The sequence below is a fragment of the Hyaena hyaena genome, unplaced genomic scaffold (genome assembly GCF_003009895.1).
Source record: "Hyaena hyaena isolate Hyena2069 unplaced genomic scaffold, ASM300989v1 scaffold_3, whole genome shotgun sequence".
Classification (NCBI taxonomy): Eukaryota; Metazoa; Chordata; class Mammalia; order Carnivora; family Hyaenidae; genus Hyaena; species Hyaena hyaena.
Genome location: NW_024080635.1, coordinates 1557798 through 1576792, shown reverse-complemented (window position 1 = coordinate 1576792; position 18995 = coordinate 1557798). Strand labels below are relative to the sequence as shown.

The following is an 18995-nucleotide window of genomic DNA, read 5'->3' as shown; positions in this document are numbered from 1 at the left end:
CCCCTAACATGCTAGGTCTAAAAGACTCATCTAGAGGGGCACCTGACTGGCTTAGTTGGTTTGGCACCTGACCCTTAATTTTGGCTCAGGTCATGATCCCAGGGTTGTGGGATCGAGCCCCACCTCCAGCTCTGCGTTGGAGCCTGTTAGGATTTTCTTTCTCTCTCCCTGTCTGTCTGTCTCCCCCACTTGCCTATGAGTGCGTAGTCTTTCTCTCTCTCTCAAAATAAATAAATAAATAAAACACTAGCATGTTATAGATTAAATCGCAGCATTAAAAAATTTTTTGAAGAATGGGGCGCCTGGGTGGCTTAGTCGGTTAAGCATCCGACTTTCGCTTAGGTCATGATCTCGCGGTTCGTGGGTTTGAGCCCCACGTCGGGCTCTGTGCTGACTGCCAGCTTGGCGCCTGGAGTCTGTTTCAGAGTCTGTGACTCCCTCTCTCTCTGACCCTCCCCTGCTCACGCTGTCTCTCTCTCTTTCTCTCCTAGAAATAAATAAAACATTAAAAAAAAACTGTATAAAAAAATTTTTTTTGAAGTCTATTTATTTTGAGAGACAGAGAGAGTGAGTAGGGAAGGGCAGAGAGAGAAGGAGAGAGAGAGAGAGAATCTCAAGCAGGCTCTGCACTGCCTATGTGGAGCCAGATGTGGGGCTTGAACTCACAAACTGTGAGGTCATGACCTAAGCTGAAACCAAGAGTTGGGACACTTAACCGACAGGGCCACCCAGATGCCCCAGCAGTATTTTTAAGGGCATCTTAGATTAATTAAAATACAGTGCCTTCTTCTTTTTTTTTTTTTTTAAAGATTTTATTTTTAAGTAATTCTACACCCAAAATGGAGATCAAACTCACAACCCTGAGATCAATGGCGGAGACAACCAGGGGCCCCTGAAATAACAGTATCTCTGTATTCCCATTTTTGTTGAGTTTCTGGCCACTGAGTATTCTCGACTTATTTGTCAAATGACTGATCTGAAGCATGCAGGAAGTTTAAAAAATATTTAAAAATATTTTATCCAGCATTTTTCAGTTGATTTCAGCAGTAAGGCTGGTCAGAGAACCTAGTGCGCCAGAGCACTGGAAACAAAAGTCCTCATCCACATCTTAAACACTAGTTTTTCTATCCATCTTTCTGGGCTGCATTCTGGGGGAACCTCTTTCTCTTCAACTTGGTTCAGTCTAGAGCTGATGCCATCTATTGAAAGCTGGCTTGTGTGTGTGTGTTTTTTAAGTTGAGTTTATTTATTTATAATCTCTACACCCAACATGAGGCTTCAGCTCATGACCCCAAAACCAAGAGGTGCCTAGTCTCCTGCCTGAGCCAACCAGTTGCCCCTGTGGCATTTTCTGTTTTGGTTTGGTTTGGCTTTAATGACTGATTTTTACATTTCCAAGATTTCTATGTGATTTTTATTTCTATATATTCATGCTTCATTTCTGCCTCTGTTGTTTAATTTCCTTTTTAAAAAATAGATGTTATTCCTTACAGCAAGTTAGAACTCTGTCTTTTTGGTAATATCATAGACATTAACACTCAAATGGTGGGCAGGTTGGTTTAATTCTTGGTATGCTGATATTCTAAACTCCATAGGCCTGAAGCTTGATAAAAGTCCCTAAAGACCCAGGCAGGTGAGTAATAGTGACCCCATTCCCTGGCTCTACTTCCCTTGATAGGGAGGGATGGGAATGGGAAAAGGGAAAAAGCATTACTTAATGCTCTGGCTTAAGCAGTAAGCCTGGTTTGTCTCCACTGCCAGCTTCCTGTCTGGAGCCCAGAGCACCTGTAACATCAGCCCAACTCACCAACTTGCATTTCAATTCTGTTTCTCTTACCACAGAGATGTCTGGCTTGTTTTTGAACCTGGCTATGTCCTTTGTGTGTGTGTTTTTTTAATGTTTTTATCTATCACTGCTGTTGTTTGGAACAGAGGGAGTGCATCAAAGTGTGCACTTACAAAGCCATCTTCCTTTGAAGTCACTTTTGTATATACAAAAAGATCAAGTGACTTTGAAGCAAGGTAGCCTTATTTATTTATCCCATCTCCTCATACCCCACATTCTGTTCAATTCTAGAATAAACACCTTGCCTGAGTCATTCACTGTTATGATCCCAGCACCTACAAGAGGCATAGAGTAAGAACTCAGTGTTTGCATGACTCCCTCCCTCACCTTCTTCAGGTCTTGGTCTAATATCATAGAGGTCTTCTCTAAATACTCTATTCAAACAGAAACCCCCACACTCCAAGAACTTTCTCTCCCCCACTCGCCTGCTTTGCAGCACCTATCTCCATCTGACACACTATATACATGTTGCTGATTCACTTGTCTTTGGCTGTATCCTTTTGCTGAAACGTAAGCCCCATTAGGATAGGGGTTTTTGGTTTAGTTTACTTTTGTACACCCAGGACCCAGAACAGTGCTTCCCATCTAATAAGTGCTTCATAAATATCTACAGAATAAGTGTAAAAATAAATGGAATTGTAGGTGCTCTCCTGAAAGTGTGGATTCAAACATCTGTTTACATAAGAATGTTATGTGCCTTATTAGAAACTTTCAATGTCCAAAGTGAGTAAGGCTAAAGAAAATTACGATCGATGAAGCAAAAAGAGAAATGAACTTGTAAGCAAGAGATCTAGGCTCACGTACTGGCTCTTCTACTTATTGGAAGTATAAACTTGAGAAAGTTAAATCTGAATGTGTTTCCTTCTCTGTGAAAATAGGACATACCAATGCTTACCTTAAAAAGTTGTTCTAAGGGTTTACATGCAAAAGTGACCAGTAGAGCGATGCATCGCTTCATTGAGGTTTTAAAAATCAAAAAATGTGGAGATTATGAGGCGCCACATGGAGAAATTACTTAGGAAATGACTTAAGTTAAAACAATTAGGACCAAAAATCGTTATCTCTGCTAATACTACAAATCTGAATAAAATTGAGAAAGATATGAAGCAGTAAAAATTGTTGGGGAGATGAGAAACAAGTGAAATATTTTTCTTTTAGATTTATTTTACCCTTATTTGCTGAGGCTGGAAGGAAAACTGGAGGCTGGAGTGTTTATCAGTTCATCACTCCTCCATGTGCTGGGAGCCCTGCAAGGCCACAGGAGTGATTACATTTGTATCTCCAGCACAATGGATAGCACACAGGCCTTTACAAGTCAGTACATTTTTGATGGATGAGTTAAGAGGACAAAGAGTATAAAATTTTTAATGGCTTTTAATTGGTAGGGCCAAAGCACTGCTAATCCAAGTTTACAGAGTGCCTGGACTCCACAGGACCTATAATTAGCTAGAAGCATGAGAGCCACAAGGAGGGTGGATGATCCAGAACTTACTTGCTGAGCTGGTAATCAGTGCCTTTGACGAACCTGAGCTTCTCCAAGGGCACACCAATGCTCTCCAGCATTGCCTTGATCACATTCTCGTAGTAGCTGGTTCGGAGTTCTAGAAGTTCCCAGGGAGCTTTCATGTTATCCAGGTAAGCGTGAAGGTCCGCAAACAGAATCGTTACCTGGACATAAGAGATGAGGGACCACCAAAATGTGATTCTGTCCAAGTACCTCCAAACACCCCTCTTTCCCCTGCCCTTGTTAAATCGTTTTCTTGGCCATTCCCCAGGGAACCCCTAATGTCTTACCTCACATCCTGCTTTCAGGAAGTCCGCAATCTTAGACATAGGCACGAAGTAAGCCACATGTGGCTTGCCTGTGGTTGCTGTTCCCCAGTAAACTTTAAGCTCCCGCTCCTTGAGTATCTCCTTCAGCTTGTCTTCCCCCAGAACCTCCTGTTGTGGAAGCAGAAGAGCTGGTTTAATGCTGGTGCCCCACCTTGCTCATCCTTTACCCTGTGGCAAGGAAAACACAAGCACGAGTCATGGGGGGGGTGGGGTCTAAGCTCAGAGCCAGCAGGGAGGTCCAGCCACGCTCTCAGTGTTGAGTCAGAGTCAACCTAAGCTGGGGCTGTTGCCAGTGAAATGTCACTATGTTAGAAAACTGGACACGTCCTTACCTGAGTGATATTCTCCATCTACTCTAACTCGTGTTCCTTTCTTTCGTTAACTTCTTGAAAAAGTTATCTCTTCTTCTGGTCTTTATTTCTTATCTCCTATTTCACGTGCATTCCATACAGCATCACACCACTAAAAATGATCTGGCTGAGATCACAGGTGACTCCCATGTTGCTAAATTCAATGAAAATTTTTTAGTCCTCCCTCCCTCCCTGAAACATTCCCCTCTTTTGGTCCTCGATTTTATTCTCTTAGTTTTCCTTCTACTTCTTTGGCCCCTGGCTCAGATTTCTTTCAGATTAAATATTAGCAATCCTGGGGCGCCTGTGTGGCTCGTCGGTTAAGTGTCTGATTTTGGCTTGGGTCATGATCTCATGGTTTGTGAGTTTGAGCCCCGCATCGGGCTCTGTGCTGACAGCTCGGAGCCTGGAGCCTGCTTCGGATTCTGTGTCTCCCTCTCTCTCTGCCCCTCCCTTGCTTGCACTGTCTCTCTCTTTCTCTCTCAAAAATCAACACTGGGAAAAAAAATAAAAAAAAAAAAAACCATGAGCAATCCTTGCATCCCCATCTCTTCTCTCCTTGCTCTACACTCTCCCTGATTCCTTTCAAGTTGCTTCAATTACTACTTATGAGCCAGTAACGACCAAATTTCCTGCTCATACGCATATATAGAACAGTGTAGTTGTTATCCAGTTAATTTAAACTCAGTACGTTCAAAATTAACCTCATGCTCTCACCTTCCCACTTAACTCCCCACCCATCATTTTCATTTATAGTTTCACCCCAGGGAAGTAAATGGTAACTATCATAACTATCCTTCACCAAGTTGCCTAAGTTACCCCAAAGCTCCTAAATCCTCTCCCTCTCTGCCTCCATCACACTACCCTGGTCTAGACCATCGGTTCACACCAGGACTGGTTCACACCAGGACTTCTGTAAGTAGCTTTCTTTTCTTTCCTTTTTTTTTAACTTTTTTAAACGTTTTATTTATTTCTGAGAGAGAGAGAGAGAGACAGCATGAGCAGGGGAGGGGAAGGGAGAGAGGGAGACACAGAATCTGAAACAGGCTCTAGGCTCCGAGCCGTCAGCACAGAGCCCAACGCGGGGCTCGAACCCACGAGCCGTGAGATCATGACCTGAGCCGAAGTCGGACGCTTAACCGACTGAGCCACCCAGGCGCTCCTGTAAATAGCTTTCTAACAGGCCTCCTGTATCTCTTCTTGCTCTCTCCAGTCCATGTTCCAGAAGGCAGCCAGAGAGATCTTTAAAACTCAAAACCTGATTAATTCATTCACCTATTTAAATACTTTAATGATTTCCTTTTGCCCTAAGACAATATTGGAAAAATCCTTATAGGTCCGTATGCTGCGAATAAAAGAGATTTTAGTTTTTCTTCAAGTGATGGTTTGGGAAGGCTGCTGGGAGCCATGAAAGACAACTGTTCTGCTAGTTGGCATCACCTATTGGCAGGACTTATTAAAATCCTTTGTTTCAGAGTGGCTGGCTGCTGGACCCTGCGTCCTCCAAGCCCCTGACTATCTGGATACTTGGAGAGTTCTCACCACAAGGAAAGGTCATATATCACTTACTCTTTTAAACCTGACTGAGTCATTGCCATTAGCTTTACGTACGCTTTGTCTCCAACCAGCATTGTTTTGTGGAAAGAGACTAGGAAAAAGGATCTGGCTAAGAGGAAGCATGCAAAAATTCCTGGTTAAGATCCAGTTATGAGTAGAAAGAACCAAATATCCACCAGCTGATGGAGAAACAAAACGTGATATAGCTACATAATGAAATATTTCTCAGCCATAATACGTAATAAAGTTCAAATAAGTGTGACAACATGAACTTTGAAAACAAGCTAAGTGAAAGAAATGAGACATAAAAAGCCCCGTATTACAGGATTCCATTCATGTGGAATGTCCAGAACAGGCAAATTAGAGACGGAAAGTAGATTAGTGTTTACCTATGGCTGCTGGGAGCAGAAAATGGGCAGTAATTGCCAATGGATACAGGTTTTATTTTGGTGATGAAAAAGTTCTGGAATCAGATAGTGGTGATCATTGTACAACCTCGTGACTACACTAAAACCCACTGAATTGTTTGTTTGTTTTTTTTAAATTTTTGAGACACAGAGAGAGACAGATTGTGAGCAGGGGATGGGCAGAGAGAGAGTGAGACACAGAATCTGAAGCAAGGCTCCAGGCTCTGAGCTGTCAGCACAGAGCCTGACGTGGGGCTCAAACTCACAAACTGTGAGATCATGACCTGAGCCGAAGTCGGTGCTGAACTGAATGAGCCACCCAAGTACCCTGAATTTCAGTTTACTTTAGAAGAATGAATATTATGGTACGTGAATTGCATCTCAAAAAAAGATGGAAACAGACAAACAAACAAGCAAACTGTGGCCCAACTAATGTATCACTGCTCTTAGAATAAATTCCCATTTTAAACATAACTTGCAAGGCCCTCATAACCTGGTTCCTCCTTACCCCTTCTCAACAAACAAGTAAAATATATAGCATGTGAGATGGTGAAAAAAGCTAGAACAAAGAATGAGACAGATCTTGTGGCAGGGGGTTTGTTATTTAAATAAAGTGGCCAGGAAAGGCCTTCCTGATAATGTGACCATAGTCAGAGTCCTGAAGGAGGGAAAGAAATGAGCAATGTGAGTATTTATTAAGTGTCTGATCTGTACTTTGCTTCCTCTCCTACAGTGAAATTAGCCTTCTCTCTAAACCACAGTGTTCTTTCTCCCCTCTGGGTCTTGACCTGGGTTCCTCCTACCTAAAATGCCCCCCAGCTAACTTCTTCTAGCTAACTTCTACTCCTGCAGTTCCTGGAAACAGCAGGAACAGATGTGGAGTGAAGTGATTTGCATCATCCAGGCACGGTTCAGGGGTCACTTCCTCAGCCTTCCCCGACACTCCCCCCTCCCTCTCCCCTAAATTCCTCCCAAAGCTCCACGGATACTACTTAACAGTACGAGTTTCAACTGTAACCAAGTGCCTGAATTATGGTCTATTCTTAACGTCTGATTCCCTCCAGACAAGCCCTGGGAGGGCAGAACCCTGACGTATAGCCTGGCACATAATAGGGTGGGTGGGGTGGCAGTCCTGAATTCAAGGCTCGGCTCAACACAAGGTATCTGCACACAGGTGAGCCCACTGTCATTTCCGTAGGACCCAGATGATTGCTGCTTGACTGACCAACCAGGAGCGAGGGCTGCAGTATCTCCGAGTTGCCTTGGCGCGGAGTCCCCGACCCCATACAGTTAGGACCCTGTAGTGGCACTGAGGGTCACTGGACCTCGAGCCCCCAGTCCCTGACAGCGCAGTTCCAAGCCCGAGGCCCTACCTGCAGGTTGCGGGTGATAAGGTGCAGCTTCTCTTCAGGGCTCGGAGCGTCCCCCATGACTCCGTCGCCCCTGCCTCCCGCGTTCAGGCCGGCACCGCGCCGCTTCCTTGGTCGCCGCCGCCGCCGCCGCGTACCGGGAAGTGGCACGCGGGCCCAGTTAGGTTGCATCAGCTGAGCTCGTCGCTCGGCTTGCTCGGCCTGGACCCTTCGCCTGAGAGCGGCCAGGGAAGAGTCAGGAGCAGCTGAGAGTCGAGCGGGTCGATGAGACGGGAAGGGGCGGAGCCAGTAGGCAGGCTAGGAGGTACGGGGGCGGGGTCGCCGCGTCTGCGCAGGGCACAGCCCCCTGAGGGGCGGGGCGGTTTCCTGCCAATCACTGCCTGTTTGCCCTCCCCCTTGCGCTGGGCCGGCTGGCTGGGATGGGGGAGGTCGGGGAGGGGGCGATAAAATGGCGCAGGGGGCGGAGTGAGGCGCAGTCGCTCGCACAGGCTTCGGCCCCGCTTCCGGAGGTGAAGAGCAGGAGGGATGAGGGGGTTAGCGTTCCAGGCTGGGAGGGGGATGGGGGCGCCTGTTGCTTCTCCAGGGGGCCGTACGTGACCGTCCACCCGGTTGAAGGGTTGGGAGGCCTTCGCCCTGCTGGGAAAGGGCTCGTTGTCGTTCCTGAGGTGATGGCGGCGGGAGGGGGAGTGTCCCTGCGCCCCACCTCCACGTCGGCTGGCGGTAGATGCCCCTCACCCTGCTGAGAAAGAGGGAGGCTGTCGGGTCACCTGCGAGACGGAGAGTGCCGTCCGTGTCCCTGCCCAGTGGGGGTGGGAGGATGGGTGTGTTAGGTGGGTCGGGGGTGCGGCTGCCCCATGCCCCACTTGGGGGGCTGTTGCTAGGAAGAAGATCGTGGTCTTCCAGCCGCGCCTTGCAGGTGGGGGAGGGAGAAGATGACCCACCCCTCGGGCTGGCGGGGCCGGGGTCCAGCGGAGGTGTGGGTGTGGGTTGTCACTCTCAGGGTGAGGGGTGCACCGCGCAGGCCCGCGGAGGGGTCGGTTTGGCCCCTCCGGGGGGAGGGGCGCGGAGCCAGCCCGCGCTTCTCCCGCCTTCCGCGGGGAGGCGGGAGTTTCTTGGTGATTTCGGGGGAGGGAAGGAGGGAAGTTCGAAGGCCCAGCCCCGCGGGCGATGCTGTGCTGGGGCCGTTGTATTCGTAAGGAAGAGCAGGGGGAGCCCAAGCAGTACCTTACGAAGGGTGGACTTGGGCCGGGAAGTGTTCTCGGGACTGAAGGTGCCACCGGTTCCTTCTTGGGCCGGAGGGAGGGCCCCGGGGAAGGGAAAGAAGTGATTGAATTGCCCACCTGCTGCCGCCCCACCCTGATCTCCAGTTTCTCCAGGGTTTGTTAGACGCTGCGAGCTTTGGCAATCCTGTCTAAATTATCTTAGAAACGTTTTCCTTTAAAAAAAAAGAAACCTGTTGCTGCAGCTTAGTAATATTTAGTTTTTATGACCCTGTGGGATTAGAGTCCTGGAATCCATAGCTAGTGAAATGTTAACCTAAAGCAGAGATTTCCAGCCCTAGGTTTTTTTGGTTTTTTTTCCCCTAGCATACGGTATTTCCATTAACTTCAAAGGAAGTTGCAGAATTCTTACAGATAATTGCACTTCACTTTGATTTTGTTTAAATGTTATGCCCATTTTACAGAGTGATAAAGCCCAGTGAGTGTCTTTTGTGCCACGTGCCTCACATGTATTGCATATGGGAAAGGTCGGAAATCAAAGGCCTGTCCCTTGGAAATAATCCTTGCCTTTGGACATACCTATGGGATCTAGCTTGGTAATGGTCTTGGTTTTGGAACCTTGAAAGAGGGATACGGAGTTTTGTCTGGTGTTGCTGTTTTAGTGGCCTGAATAAAATAAGGCTTTGTGCTCTAAGGCGATAGGTTTTCTTAGGTTCGATAAAAATAGCAAGGGAACCAGTTTCTGAGGTTGCAGCTAGGTGGTTAGAGAACAGAGCAAGGGGGTGGTAAACTGAAGTGTGAAGAAGGGGGTGGACAGGTGAGAGAGACATGGAAGGACAGAATAGGGTCACAGAAGGGATGGGGAGCAGAGGAATTAAGAGACAGACTTGGGAGATGGGGAAAATATTCTTCCCTTAAAAATAAAGAGATCTGATTTTAGGTGGCAGTTACAAAGCAAGTGCTAAGAAAGGCAGGTAATGGTAGAATGGAGACAGAGAAGTACTAAAGCCGTCTTGTGGAACATCATTCTAGAATGTAATTTTATCCGCGATTTTTTTTTCCACCTCTTGCAAATTCATTAAATATCAACTTTCATTAGGATAGGGCTTTTAGGTTTAGAGTGCTTTCATAAACATCCCCTCATTTGATCTTCATGGTAATCTGTGTTTGAAGTTAAATATTATCCCCCAATTTTCAGAAGAGTGTTCTCATCTGTTTTGCGGTTCAGAGACTTTAAGTGACTTGTGGAGGTCTCTGAATTTTAGCTCAGTTCCTCTATGCAAGATACTTCAGTAACCATTAGTTCACAGGATTTGCCTGATATTTCAGATATGCACGCAGTGGCAATATGGTTGAACGCTGGGTTAAACTAGAAGACATCAGAATAGACTGGATAATTTGTTAACAGGCAAGGACCTAGGGGGAGTTCTCTACTAGTTTAGCACTCTTTCTTACCATGTCTTTGCTTCCGAAAGCTTCTCTAGGGGGTCAGGGAGGTGATGATGTGGGATGAAATAAAAACTATAGCCACTACTGATTAGCTTTTTCATTGTGCTTCTAGTGCACTAAGTGCTCTTTGTCCATGGTCTTATTTGATTCTGGCAACAACACTATGAGATAGCTACTGTGATGGTCTCTATTGTACAGAAGAGGACATTTGAAACTTCAGAATGTAATCCTTGTCTTTCTCCTTTGGCTTCTTAATTTAAAAATATTTCTATTCCATATTTTAAGCATATAAAAATTATTTATGCTAAATAATACCATTATGCACACCATTCAGCTTTATCTTATTGATGTAGGCAGGCTGAATCTGAGGACTCAGGGGTCTTCCAGATTCCAGCTAAGAGAGTCCTTGGCTTTGTGCAGGCTAGAAATCAAATGTGAGCCAGAAGGAAGTGAGAACAGGGTTCACTGAATAGTGTAAGTGAGAGGGTATAGCAGATAGAGTATCTGGGAGACTTGGAAAAGGAAAAGTGAGTCTCTCTGTCACTTGGGGTTATGAGTTTATATTGGAAGGGGGGTCCAGGGTTCATGTTCTTTCAAGAACCCAAAATAGCCTCTGATCAAAGGTGAATGTCAGGTGAACAATAGGTGTTATTCCATAAATTACCAAAGGTAAGGGGTATGATGCCAGTGTTGACCAAGGTTTGTTTGAAGCTAATGTCCTGGAACATGTTTAGAATCCAGTTCTCTTAGATGTTATCAGGTGTTTCAGGGACTAGGATGGAACTTAGAGGAATGATTAACTTTCTTGTCTCCCCTTGGAATGGGTACATAGCTTCATTTGTTTTACTCTCATTATGTTGCCGTATATATATTTTTTAAGTAATTTCTACACACCCAACATGGGACTTGAACTCATGATCCCAAGATCAAGAGTCACATGCTCTGCTAATTGAGCCAACCAGGCACCCTTTGCCATATTTCTTAGAGGTCTTTTTTCTTTTTGTTTGTTTTTAAGAAGTAAAATATTACACATAGAATTGAAGATACTCATGCCCCCTTAACCTTCCTCTTCCCTCTCTACCACCAGAAATAACCACTCTCCTGAACTTTGTGCTTCTTATTCCTATACATATTTTTATAATTTAATGATATATGTGTGTATCCATACACTGTATGGTACTGTTTCTTTAACAGATTGCAAGGAAAAAAAGATGGGGAGTCTATAGATTAAAATATAAAACATATCAGCCAATTGGCAGTGTGTGGACTTATGTGGAAACCGATTTTTTTAAATCTTAAAAAATATGACATTTATAAAATAATTAGAAACCTGAACCGTGTATTTTATGATAAGGAATTCCTGTTATTTACAGATGAAATAATGTGATGCCTGGGATTTGCTTCAAAATAATCCAGTAAGGGGGGCGGTGGATGGGATGAGATTTACTATGGGTTGATAGTTGTTGGGGCTGAGTGATGGGTCTATGGGAGTTTGTTATACTGTTGTTATTTTTGTGTATGTTTTAAGTTATATATAATAAAAAGCATTTTTAATGAGGAAATAAAATTGTGGATAGAATGATTTGTGCAAGTTAAAAATTATCTGCATATTGTATTGTTTTGCATAATTTTGCTCCCAAACTTACTGGAACATTCTCTGAAAGAAACTCCGAAAAGTCAGCTCTGTGCCTCTGGTTGTCATGTGGTTTAGGGATTGATGTTCTCAGTTGTTGTGAAGGATACTGGTTCTGTGTATGTACAGTAAAGTTTGCCAGGAACAAGGGTTTTCTTCCAGTGAGGTTTGGCCACATTCAGGGGTATTTCTCATGTTCTTCTATTCTACCTGGGAAGTCCGGGGAAGCCTGTGTTTAATATAGTGGCTTAAATTATTTTTGCCGAGGGATCAGTATCTGTATCTTTCATAATATGTTAGAGAGTGTACTGAAATTGGAAGGCTCTGCCGTTTGCTGACTGACCCTAGGCAAATCTCTGACAAGGGTAGCAGAAAAAACATTACTTTTGGAATTGGACCTGGGTTTGGATCCTTGTTCTAGCATTATTAGCTCTGTGTGCTTGGTTAAGTTCCTTCCTGCCTTTTTAAATTTTTAATTTTTTTTTTTATTTTTTAAGTAATCTCTGCACCCAGCATGGGGCTTGAACTCACAACCCTGAGATCAGGAGCCACATGCTTTACAGACTAAGCCATCCAGGCACCCCTCTTAATGCTTCTTAACCTTAGTTTCCTAAGAGTGAACATTTATTGAACTCTTCATTTGGTCAATACAACATGATATATGTAAATATTACTAAATGATTACCACAGTAAGAGTAGTTAACACATACCAACTCACATAGTTAAATTTCTTCCTTGTGATGAAAACTTTTAAGATCTACTTTCTTAACTTTCAAATATAAAATAAAATACAGTATTATTAAATCCTTTCTAATTCTCCTGTAATACCTCTCTTTTTTTTTCTTTTCTATTTCTCCAGTACTTTATTGTTCATACCATTTTATATTTTCTCATGTTAGTCCATAACTTTCAATGTTGTCTCCCTACCAAGGGTGGAAACCATATATCTTTGTTTTTAAGAAGTCTATAGAAACATGTTATCTTGCTCAGTGTTGTGTGATGATAGTAGCTCAGAAAACGTTTTCTGAAAGAATGCATGAACTAAAGCTAAAATTCAGAATGTGAAGGAAAAGTAGGGTGGGGGAAAATCACAGTTAAAAGGCTAATGGGGGGTTTTAGAAATTATTGAATTTAGTGTTTAAGCATTTCTTATGGCTTCTCAGATGTTGACGTGATGTGTGAAATATAAGCTTTTATCACCTTTCCCATCTAGAAAATAATTTAGATTAGGTCCATCTCTGTGTAAAAGCTAAGTTTTGATTGCATAAGTAATATACAAATATCCAAGTAGGATAGTAGAATGATACTGAAGTCTTCCCTTGAGATCTCTTGGTCCCCTCTAAGAGGTTATGGCAGTCATCAGTTTTATATTTTTCTGGATCTGTTCTTTGCATTTATATATAAATGGAAAATGAAACTTTGGTAGGTGTGATCATGATGAACTTCTAGATCTTGGTGAAATCTTAGACATTGCCTAGTACCCTTCTCCATCCCTTTCCCATTTTATAAATGAGGAGACCAATCCAGGGGTTTAGTGACTTGCCCAAATTCTTACAGCTGGTCAGTGATAGAAACAGGACTCTAAGCAAGTTCTGAGGACTCCCAAGGGCAGTATCCATTTTACTGGAGCAAATGGTAATTCTTAGCAAAGTACAAATTGTTAGGAGGAACAAAACTAGTTCCTTAGTTGCATAATTTTTCCTCCAAAGATTTTTCTTTGATGTTCTTGACTCAAAATCCAACTTTCTGGTATTTAAAAAAAAATCAAGATCAAAATTAATAGGTGGAGCACCTTAAAGCATAATACAGTTGACTTTGTAATTAGCAGAGTTGAAAGTGATGAGAAGATCCTCTAATTTTCTTTGTGCCTGCAGGAAGGTGGGAGTCAATCATTTTGACAAGTCTCCTGAAAGGAACAGCTAGCGGGAGCTGAAACCTTTTTCCATTTGGTCTCGTGGCAAAGAGATCACGCCAGCAGCTCCACACAGTATGGAAGACAATTCTTGTATTCTTAAAGTTTTTTTTTTTAACTTCCAAAGTTATACATGTTTGTTTTTACAAAGCGTAAACTGTGAAAATCCAAACATTTTACGTAATATATATTTGCTTTGCTTGTATGTTGTGGATATTATTACATGATAGTATATACTGATCTATTTCATTGTGTTCATAAATACAATGAATGTGAAGTATTCCGTAGAATGAATGTACCATGATTTCACTGAATAGTTCTGGTGATGAACATTAAGGTTCTCTCCAATATTTGACTATTTTGAAAAATTCTGCTTTGAACATCTTTATAAATGTATCCATGTGTGTTTGTACAGCTATTACTGCAGGGAAAATTGCCAGAAGTAAAATTGTGGGGTCAAATGGTACTGCAAGTTAGTCTCCACAAAATATTGTGCTGACTTAATATTCTTTTATTCTGATTGTGAGAGTGCTTGTTTCCTACATCCTTACAAACTTAGATATCATGACATCTTAATTTTTACCGTTTTGTTGTGAAAAAAAGCACGTCACTGATTGAATGTGTATTTCCTTGATTCTGGTAAGGTTATATATCTTAAAATTCTTTCTCATGTTACAAGTCACAATATAAGAATTTGAAATATCAGGATACTACTACTCTGTAGAACAGATAGAAGTTAATATAAGGGGATTTCCTGTTCCTCAGTGAAATTGCCTCTTATTTTTCCAGATATGACGTGCTCACTATTGCCCTCTGAACAGTCTTCTGGGACTTCTCTCTTGCCTAAAGACAATGCCCCATTTTCATGGGGTTCCTCAGATGAGGATGAATTGGATGACTCCTTGCTGGATCTGTCTGAGGGAGAAGAAGATGATGGCCATTTCAGTTTCACAGAGGAAGATATTCAGGAGCTCTTAAAGGATGATGAGCTATCAAATGAGCACTTTTCTTGGGGAGGAGGGTTGCTTAAAGATGACAGCAGGCATGTTGAGAAGGGAGGGAAAGGGAATCAAAATCTATTTGATACTTCCCAAGAGAAAAATTCATCGTACACCATGGGACCAGTAGTTGACACCCCTGGCCTCTTAAAACTACCTCAACTAAGTACATCAGTTGGTCATGGACCAACCCCTACTAAACCATTAAACAGACACTTTGCACTAGAAAAGAACCTTATAAAAGTAACAGTTGCACCATTTAATTCAACAGTTTGTAATGCTCTGCTTGATAAGAACAAGACTGATTCATCCAAAGATCTTGAACAGCCCTCCTCCCTTGGGGAAGAGATGAGAGAAGATGGTTTTAGCCCAAATGAGAGCAAACTCTGCACTGAGTCTGAAGGGATCAGTCCCAGTCATTCTGCTTGGGATATGCCCCCACTCTCTTCTCCAGACAATAACTTACAGGAAACTGTGTCTGGTAAAAATATGCCTGACAGTACGAGACCTCCACCTGTATTCTCTCAGATCTTGGACAATTCAGAGACTCCTCATATGGGGTCATCCTGGAAAAATGAATCACATAAATCAAATTGTGAAATGACATTTCCAGTTGTTTCCAGTTCATCAAACAAAGTAAGTATATTTTTTCAAGATAAAGAGAAAAAGTCTTTTCAGTAACAAGTGGTATAGCAAAGCTTTGTATTCATCAAACAAATTGGGATTTGAACTCTGACTAGAACTGTGACCTTGGGAAAATTATTTAGCACCTCTGGTCTCTCATATGTCTTATCTATAAATGAGACTAAATAATACTTCACACATATATGGTAAGGATTAATGAAATAATGTCAATATGGTAACTGGTATATAATATTAAGTTGCTACTTATTGACTAATTACTAAGATAATTATGATCTTACTATTATTTTTCCTTTCTATTTTTTAATGTTTTTTATTTATTTTTGAGAGAGAGCGCGCGAGCAGGGGAGGTTCAGAGAGGGAGATACAGAATCTGATGACAGGCTCTAGGATCTAAGCTAGTTGTCAGCACAGAGCCCAATGCAGGGCTCAAACCCACCAACCACAAGATCATGACCTCAGCCGAAGTCAGACCTCAGCCGAAGTCAGACCTTTAACCGACTAAGCCTCCTAGGCGCCCCTGCTTTCTTTGGGTTTTAACCCTAAGTGTCAGTCTCTGGTTGCCATGCTAAATGAGATACAGCATCTGATCAGCCACTGAAGAGCTAAAAAATGTTGGGCAGTCTACCTAACCTCTTTAAGCCTGCTTCCCAGTCTATCATAACGGGCATACCACTTAGGGTTTCTTTCTTTTCCTTAAAATTAGTCATTGTCTCATTTAAGGCATCTGCTATAGTGCCTGTTACACAGTAGGGTTCAGGAATATGCCTTTGTAGCCCTTACTTTAAGAATAGGTCCTTAAATGGTGTTTTCAGGTTTTTTTCTGATAACTGTCTTCTGCTTTGAACGAAAGCAGGGTGTCCTTGATGAGGACTCTGGGAAGCTGAAAGTCAATGAGAGAAGACTAGGCAAAGTCCTACCTGTTCTGCAAGCCAAAAGGAGGTAACACTGTGATAATATTCTGGTTTCTGTTCGTGCTCTTCAATTTCTTTCTTCCCCTTCTCAGTTTCCCCTTAGTGTGGAATAAAACCACGCACCAGGAGTAAGCATACTCTAGGTTCTGGGACCACTAACACGTAGCTATGTAACCTTGGGCAAGTCAAATAATCTCTGACTTCAGTTGATTTATCAACAAAATGAGGCTAATGATGCCTTCTCTGCTGTTTCACAAGGTTATTTTGAAGAGTCAAAACGGCCTATTAGTGAAAGCCCTGTATAAGTATAAGACTTCTTTTCCCGTGTATGGGGAGCCCTGGTCACAGATATGATAGGAAGTCAGAATAATTTTAACACAAATATTAAAATACAGCTCTGTAGAAGATCATTTAGTCATCTCTCCCAACTTGAATGCAGGTGTCCTTGGTGGAAAATTCTAGGAGAGGTTGCAGATTTGGGTCACTTTACAGTCTGTTCTCTTGTTGCCAGGAGATGGCACTGTCTCTACATGGGCCTTTTCAATTAGCAGAGCTAGTTTTTAGGTTGAGTCAGATTGGCTTCCTTACAATGGGATTTAAAAAAAAATTTTTTTGTTACACAGATATTTATTCTGCTTTAAAATTTTTTAAGTTCATTTATTTTGAGAGAGAGAAAGAGAAAGACACAGGGCAGTGAGAGAGGGAGAGAGAGAGAATCCCCAGCGCTCTGCACTATCAGCACAGAGCCCTATGCAGGGGACTGGATAATCTTCACTTTTTTTCTCAATTCACTTATCTTCCTTTTTTTCTCAATTCCATACTTGATTTCAGCTTTATACTACATGACTAACACTGTCTTCTGTCATTGGATTTTAAAGAGTATTTTGCCTCTGAAAGTTAGTTGTACTAACTGATCAGCAATATATGACTTCTCTCTACAAACCCTATACTCATGGTTCTAATGGACTGTTTTTCCTCCTTCTGGTTTGCTTTGTTCAAGGACTAATGTTCCGACGTTTTCACAATCAGATCTAGAAAAGCAGAAGCAAAGTTATCTCAAGGAAGTCATTGCTCATATAACACACCCAAAGGACACTAACCAAGGTAACATGGTAACCAAAGAATGGCATGTAAAAGATGTGATGGGACTTCTTTTTTTTCCAGTGTAATATAGATAAAACTGGGAGATTATTTTGAATTTTCTAAAATTGGTGAGACAGATAACTTCCTTATCCAAAGGTTTTTACTTTAAAAGATTATCTACCCAAATAATCCCCCGTGTGGTTTGGCTAACCAGTATTAGAGAGGGATCCAAGGAGACTCATACCAGTACATGAAGAGTACCTCCCCCATGGCTGAGGGCTGTAACCTGACCTGCAATTTTCTGATAGGGAATTTTTTGTCTGAGAAATAGAAGTGGACGACCAGGGACTGCTTAGTAATCATTAGTGTTTTATTTAGAATTATTTATTTTCCCTGTTTCCTTCAGGATTTAAATGTAAAAAAGCAGGCATTTCAAATAATATTCTGTATCTTGGCATTTGAATAAAAAGTTTTGACTACCTTCCAGATTCTTCAAGCTGAGTTCTCCCTAGTTTATTAAAGGCTATTACAAAGCAAAGTGGCTGGATTCTTTGTCCAGCCCTCAAAAGATTATAGTCCGTGTTCTCATTCATCCTGGACTAGTAGCTGGTGGGAAAACTAAAGGGAGGGAACTTGTGGGGTATACTGAAGGGGCTGAGGTTAGGGAGGTACTGATAAAAGTGATCTTCTTAAGATCACTCCATTTTTGGTCATCTTCAGCTTCTTTCTCTATTCATTTAGCAAATCTTCCTCAAATATTTTCAGTGGTGCTAAGTTTGAAGATTAGGGATTGGAAATGTAAAGAGGACCAAAGTAGGGTCCTGGCTCTCTAGGAATTGATAGTCCAGAGAAGGTGAAGATGATTACATCGCAATATTGTTGAGTGCTCTAAGAGAATTCTATATAATATGCACTGGGAACAAGGAAGGAGCACTTCTGTTTATGTTTGGGGAGAGTGGAGGATGCCCTAGGTAGGCTCCATGGGGGAAATAATTCTGTTACTCTAAGACCTGTCATAAATTACTAGGAAGAGTTTTAGGAGAATTCTTGACCCAAGATTCGGAGGAGCCTCCCCCCCCTTTTTTTTCCAAATCTTTAATTATTTAGTAGTTTTGGAACTGAGGCATCCAGCCAGAAGAATTTTTTATTCCAAGTCCTTTTATTTTTTACTCAAAGATTTCATTAAGCAATCAGATACTACTTGTACGGATTGCTCAGCCCTCTGCTTGTAAGATCTTTTTGTTTGAACTATTTTAAAGTTTGTGGGTTTTTTTTTTTTTAAGTTTATTTATTTATTTACAAAGAGAGCAGGGGAAGGTCAGAGAGAGAGGGAAAGAAAGAATCCCAAGTAGGCTCCACACTGTCAGTGGAGAGCCCGATGCCAAACTCATGAACTGTGTGATCATGACTTGAGCCAAAATCAAGAGTCAGATGCTTAACTGACTGAGCAACCCACGTGTCCCTCGTTTGAACCGTTTTAAAGGCCTGGTGGAACGAGAGACACTTCCTCTCCTATCAGCCCAGACCCCTCGCCCCAGGTCATTATTTGGAGGGGCAGATTAAGAGAAGTTTTTGTGTGTTTAACCTCTGTGGGAGAGACTTGAACATTGCTTTTCCCTCTGTGAGGTGACTTTTATGTCCTAGGCAAGTCACACTGATGATATCCAATTATAATTCCCTTCTTGTATGGTGCATTTAGAAGAGAAAATTTCACAAGAAAAGCAATACGGAGCTGCTCATGTTACAGCGTCTTTCCAGTCTCTTTCCCATTTAGCAGTCCC

At 42.4% G+C, this 18995-nt stretch overlaps 2 protein-coding genes across 6 annotated transcripts in view; one reads left to right on the top strand and one right to left on the bottom strand.

Moving 5' to 3' along the window:
• Positions 1-7554, bottom strand: part of YARS1 (tyrosyl-tRNA synthetase 1) — a 28661-nt gene extending 21107 nt beyond the window's left edge. Inside the window, exons 1-3 of the mRNA XM_039232938.1 lie at positions 7367-7554; positions 3641-3787; positions 3339-3514 (exon numbers count right to left, since the gene is read on the bottom strand). Coding sequence (XP_039088869.1) covers positions 3339-3514; positions 3641-3787; positions 7367-7534 — 491 coding nt within the window. The 5' untranslated portion in view covers positions 7535-7554. The remainder of the gene's footprint in view (positions 1-3338; positions 3515-3640; positions 3788-7366) is intronic.
• LOC120232311 (S100P binding protein) overlaps positions 1-18995 on the top strand; it is a 48304-nt gene that overhangs the window by 3068 nt on the left and 26241 nt on the right. For 2 of the 5 annotated variants that reach the window (XM_039232973.1, XM_039232943.1), the window contains exons 1-5: positions 7811-7872; positions 13540-13652; positions 14367-15211; positions 16071-16159; positions 17132-17235. In XM_039232973.1, coding sequence (XP_039088904.1) covers positions 14369-15211; positions 16071-16159; positions 17132-17235 — 1036 coding nt within the window. In that variant the 5' untranslated portion in view covers positions 7811-7872; positions 13540-13652; positions 14367-14368. Of the gene's footprint in view, positions 1-7810; positions 7873-13539; positions 13653-14366; positions 15212-16070; positions 16160-17131; positions 17236-18995 lie in introns of those variants that run through there. The other 3 variants (XM_039232981.1, XM_039232953.1, XM_039232963.1) reach the window with 3 other exon arrangements.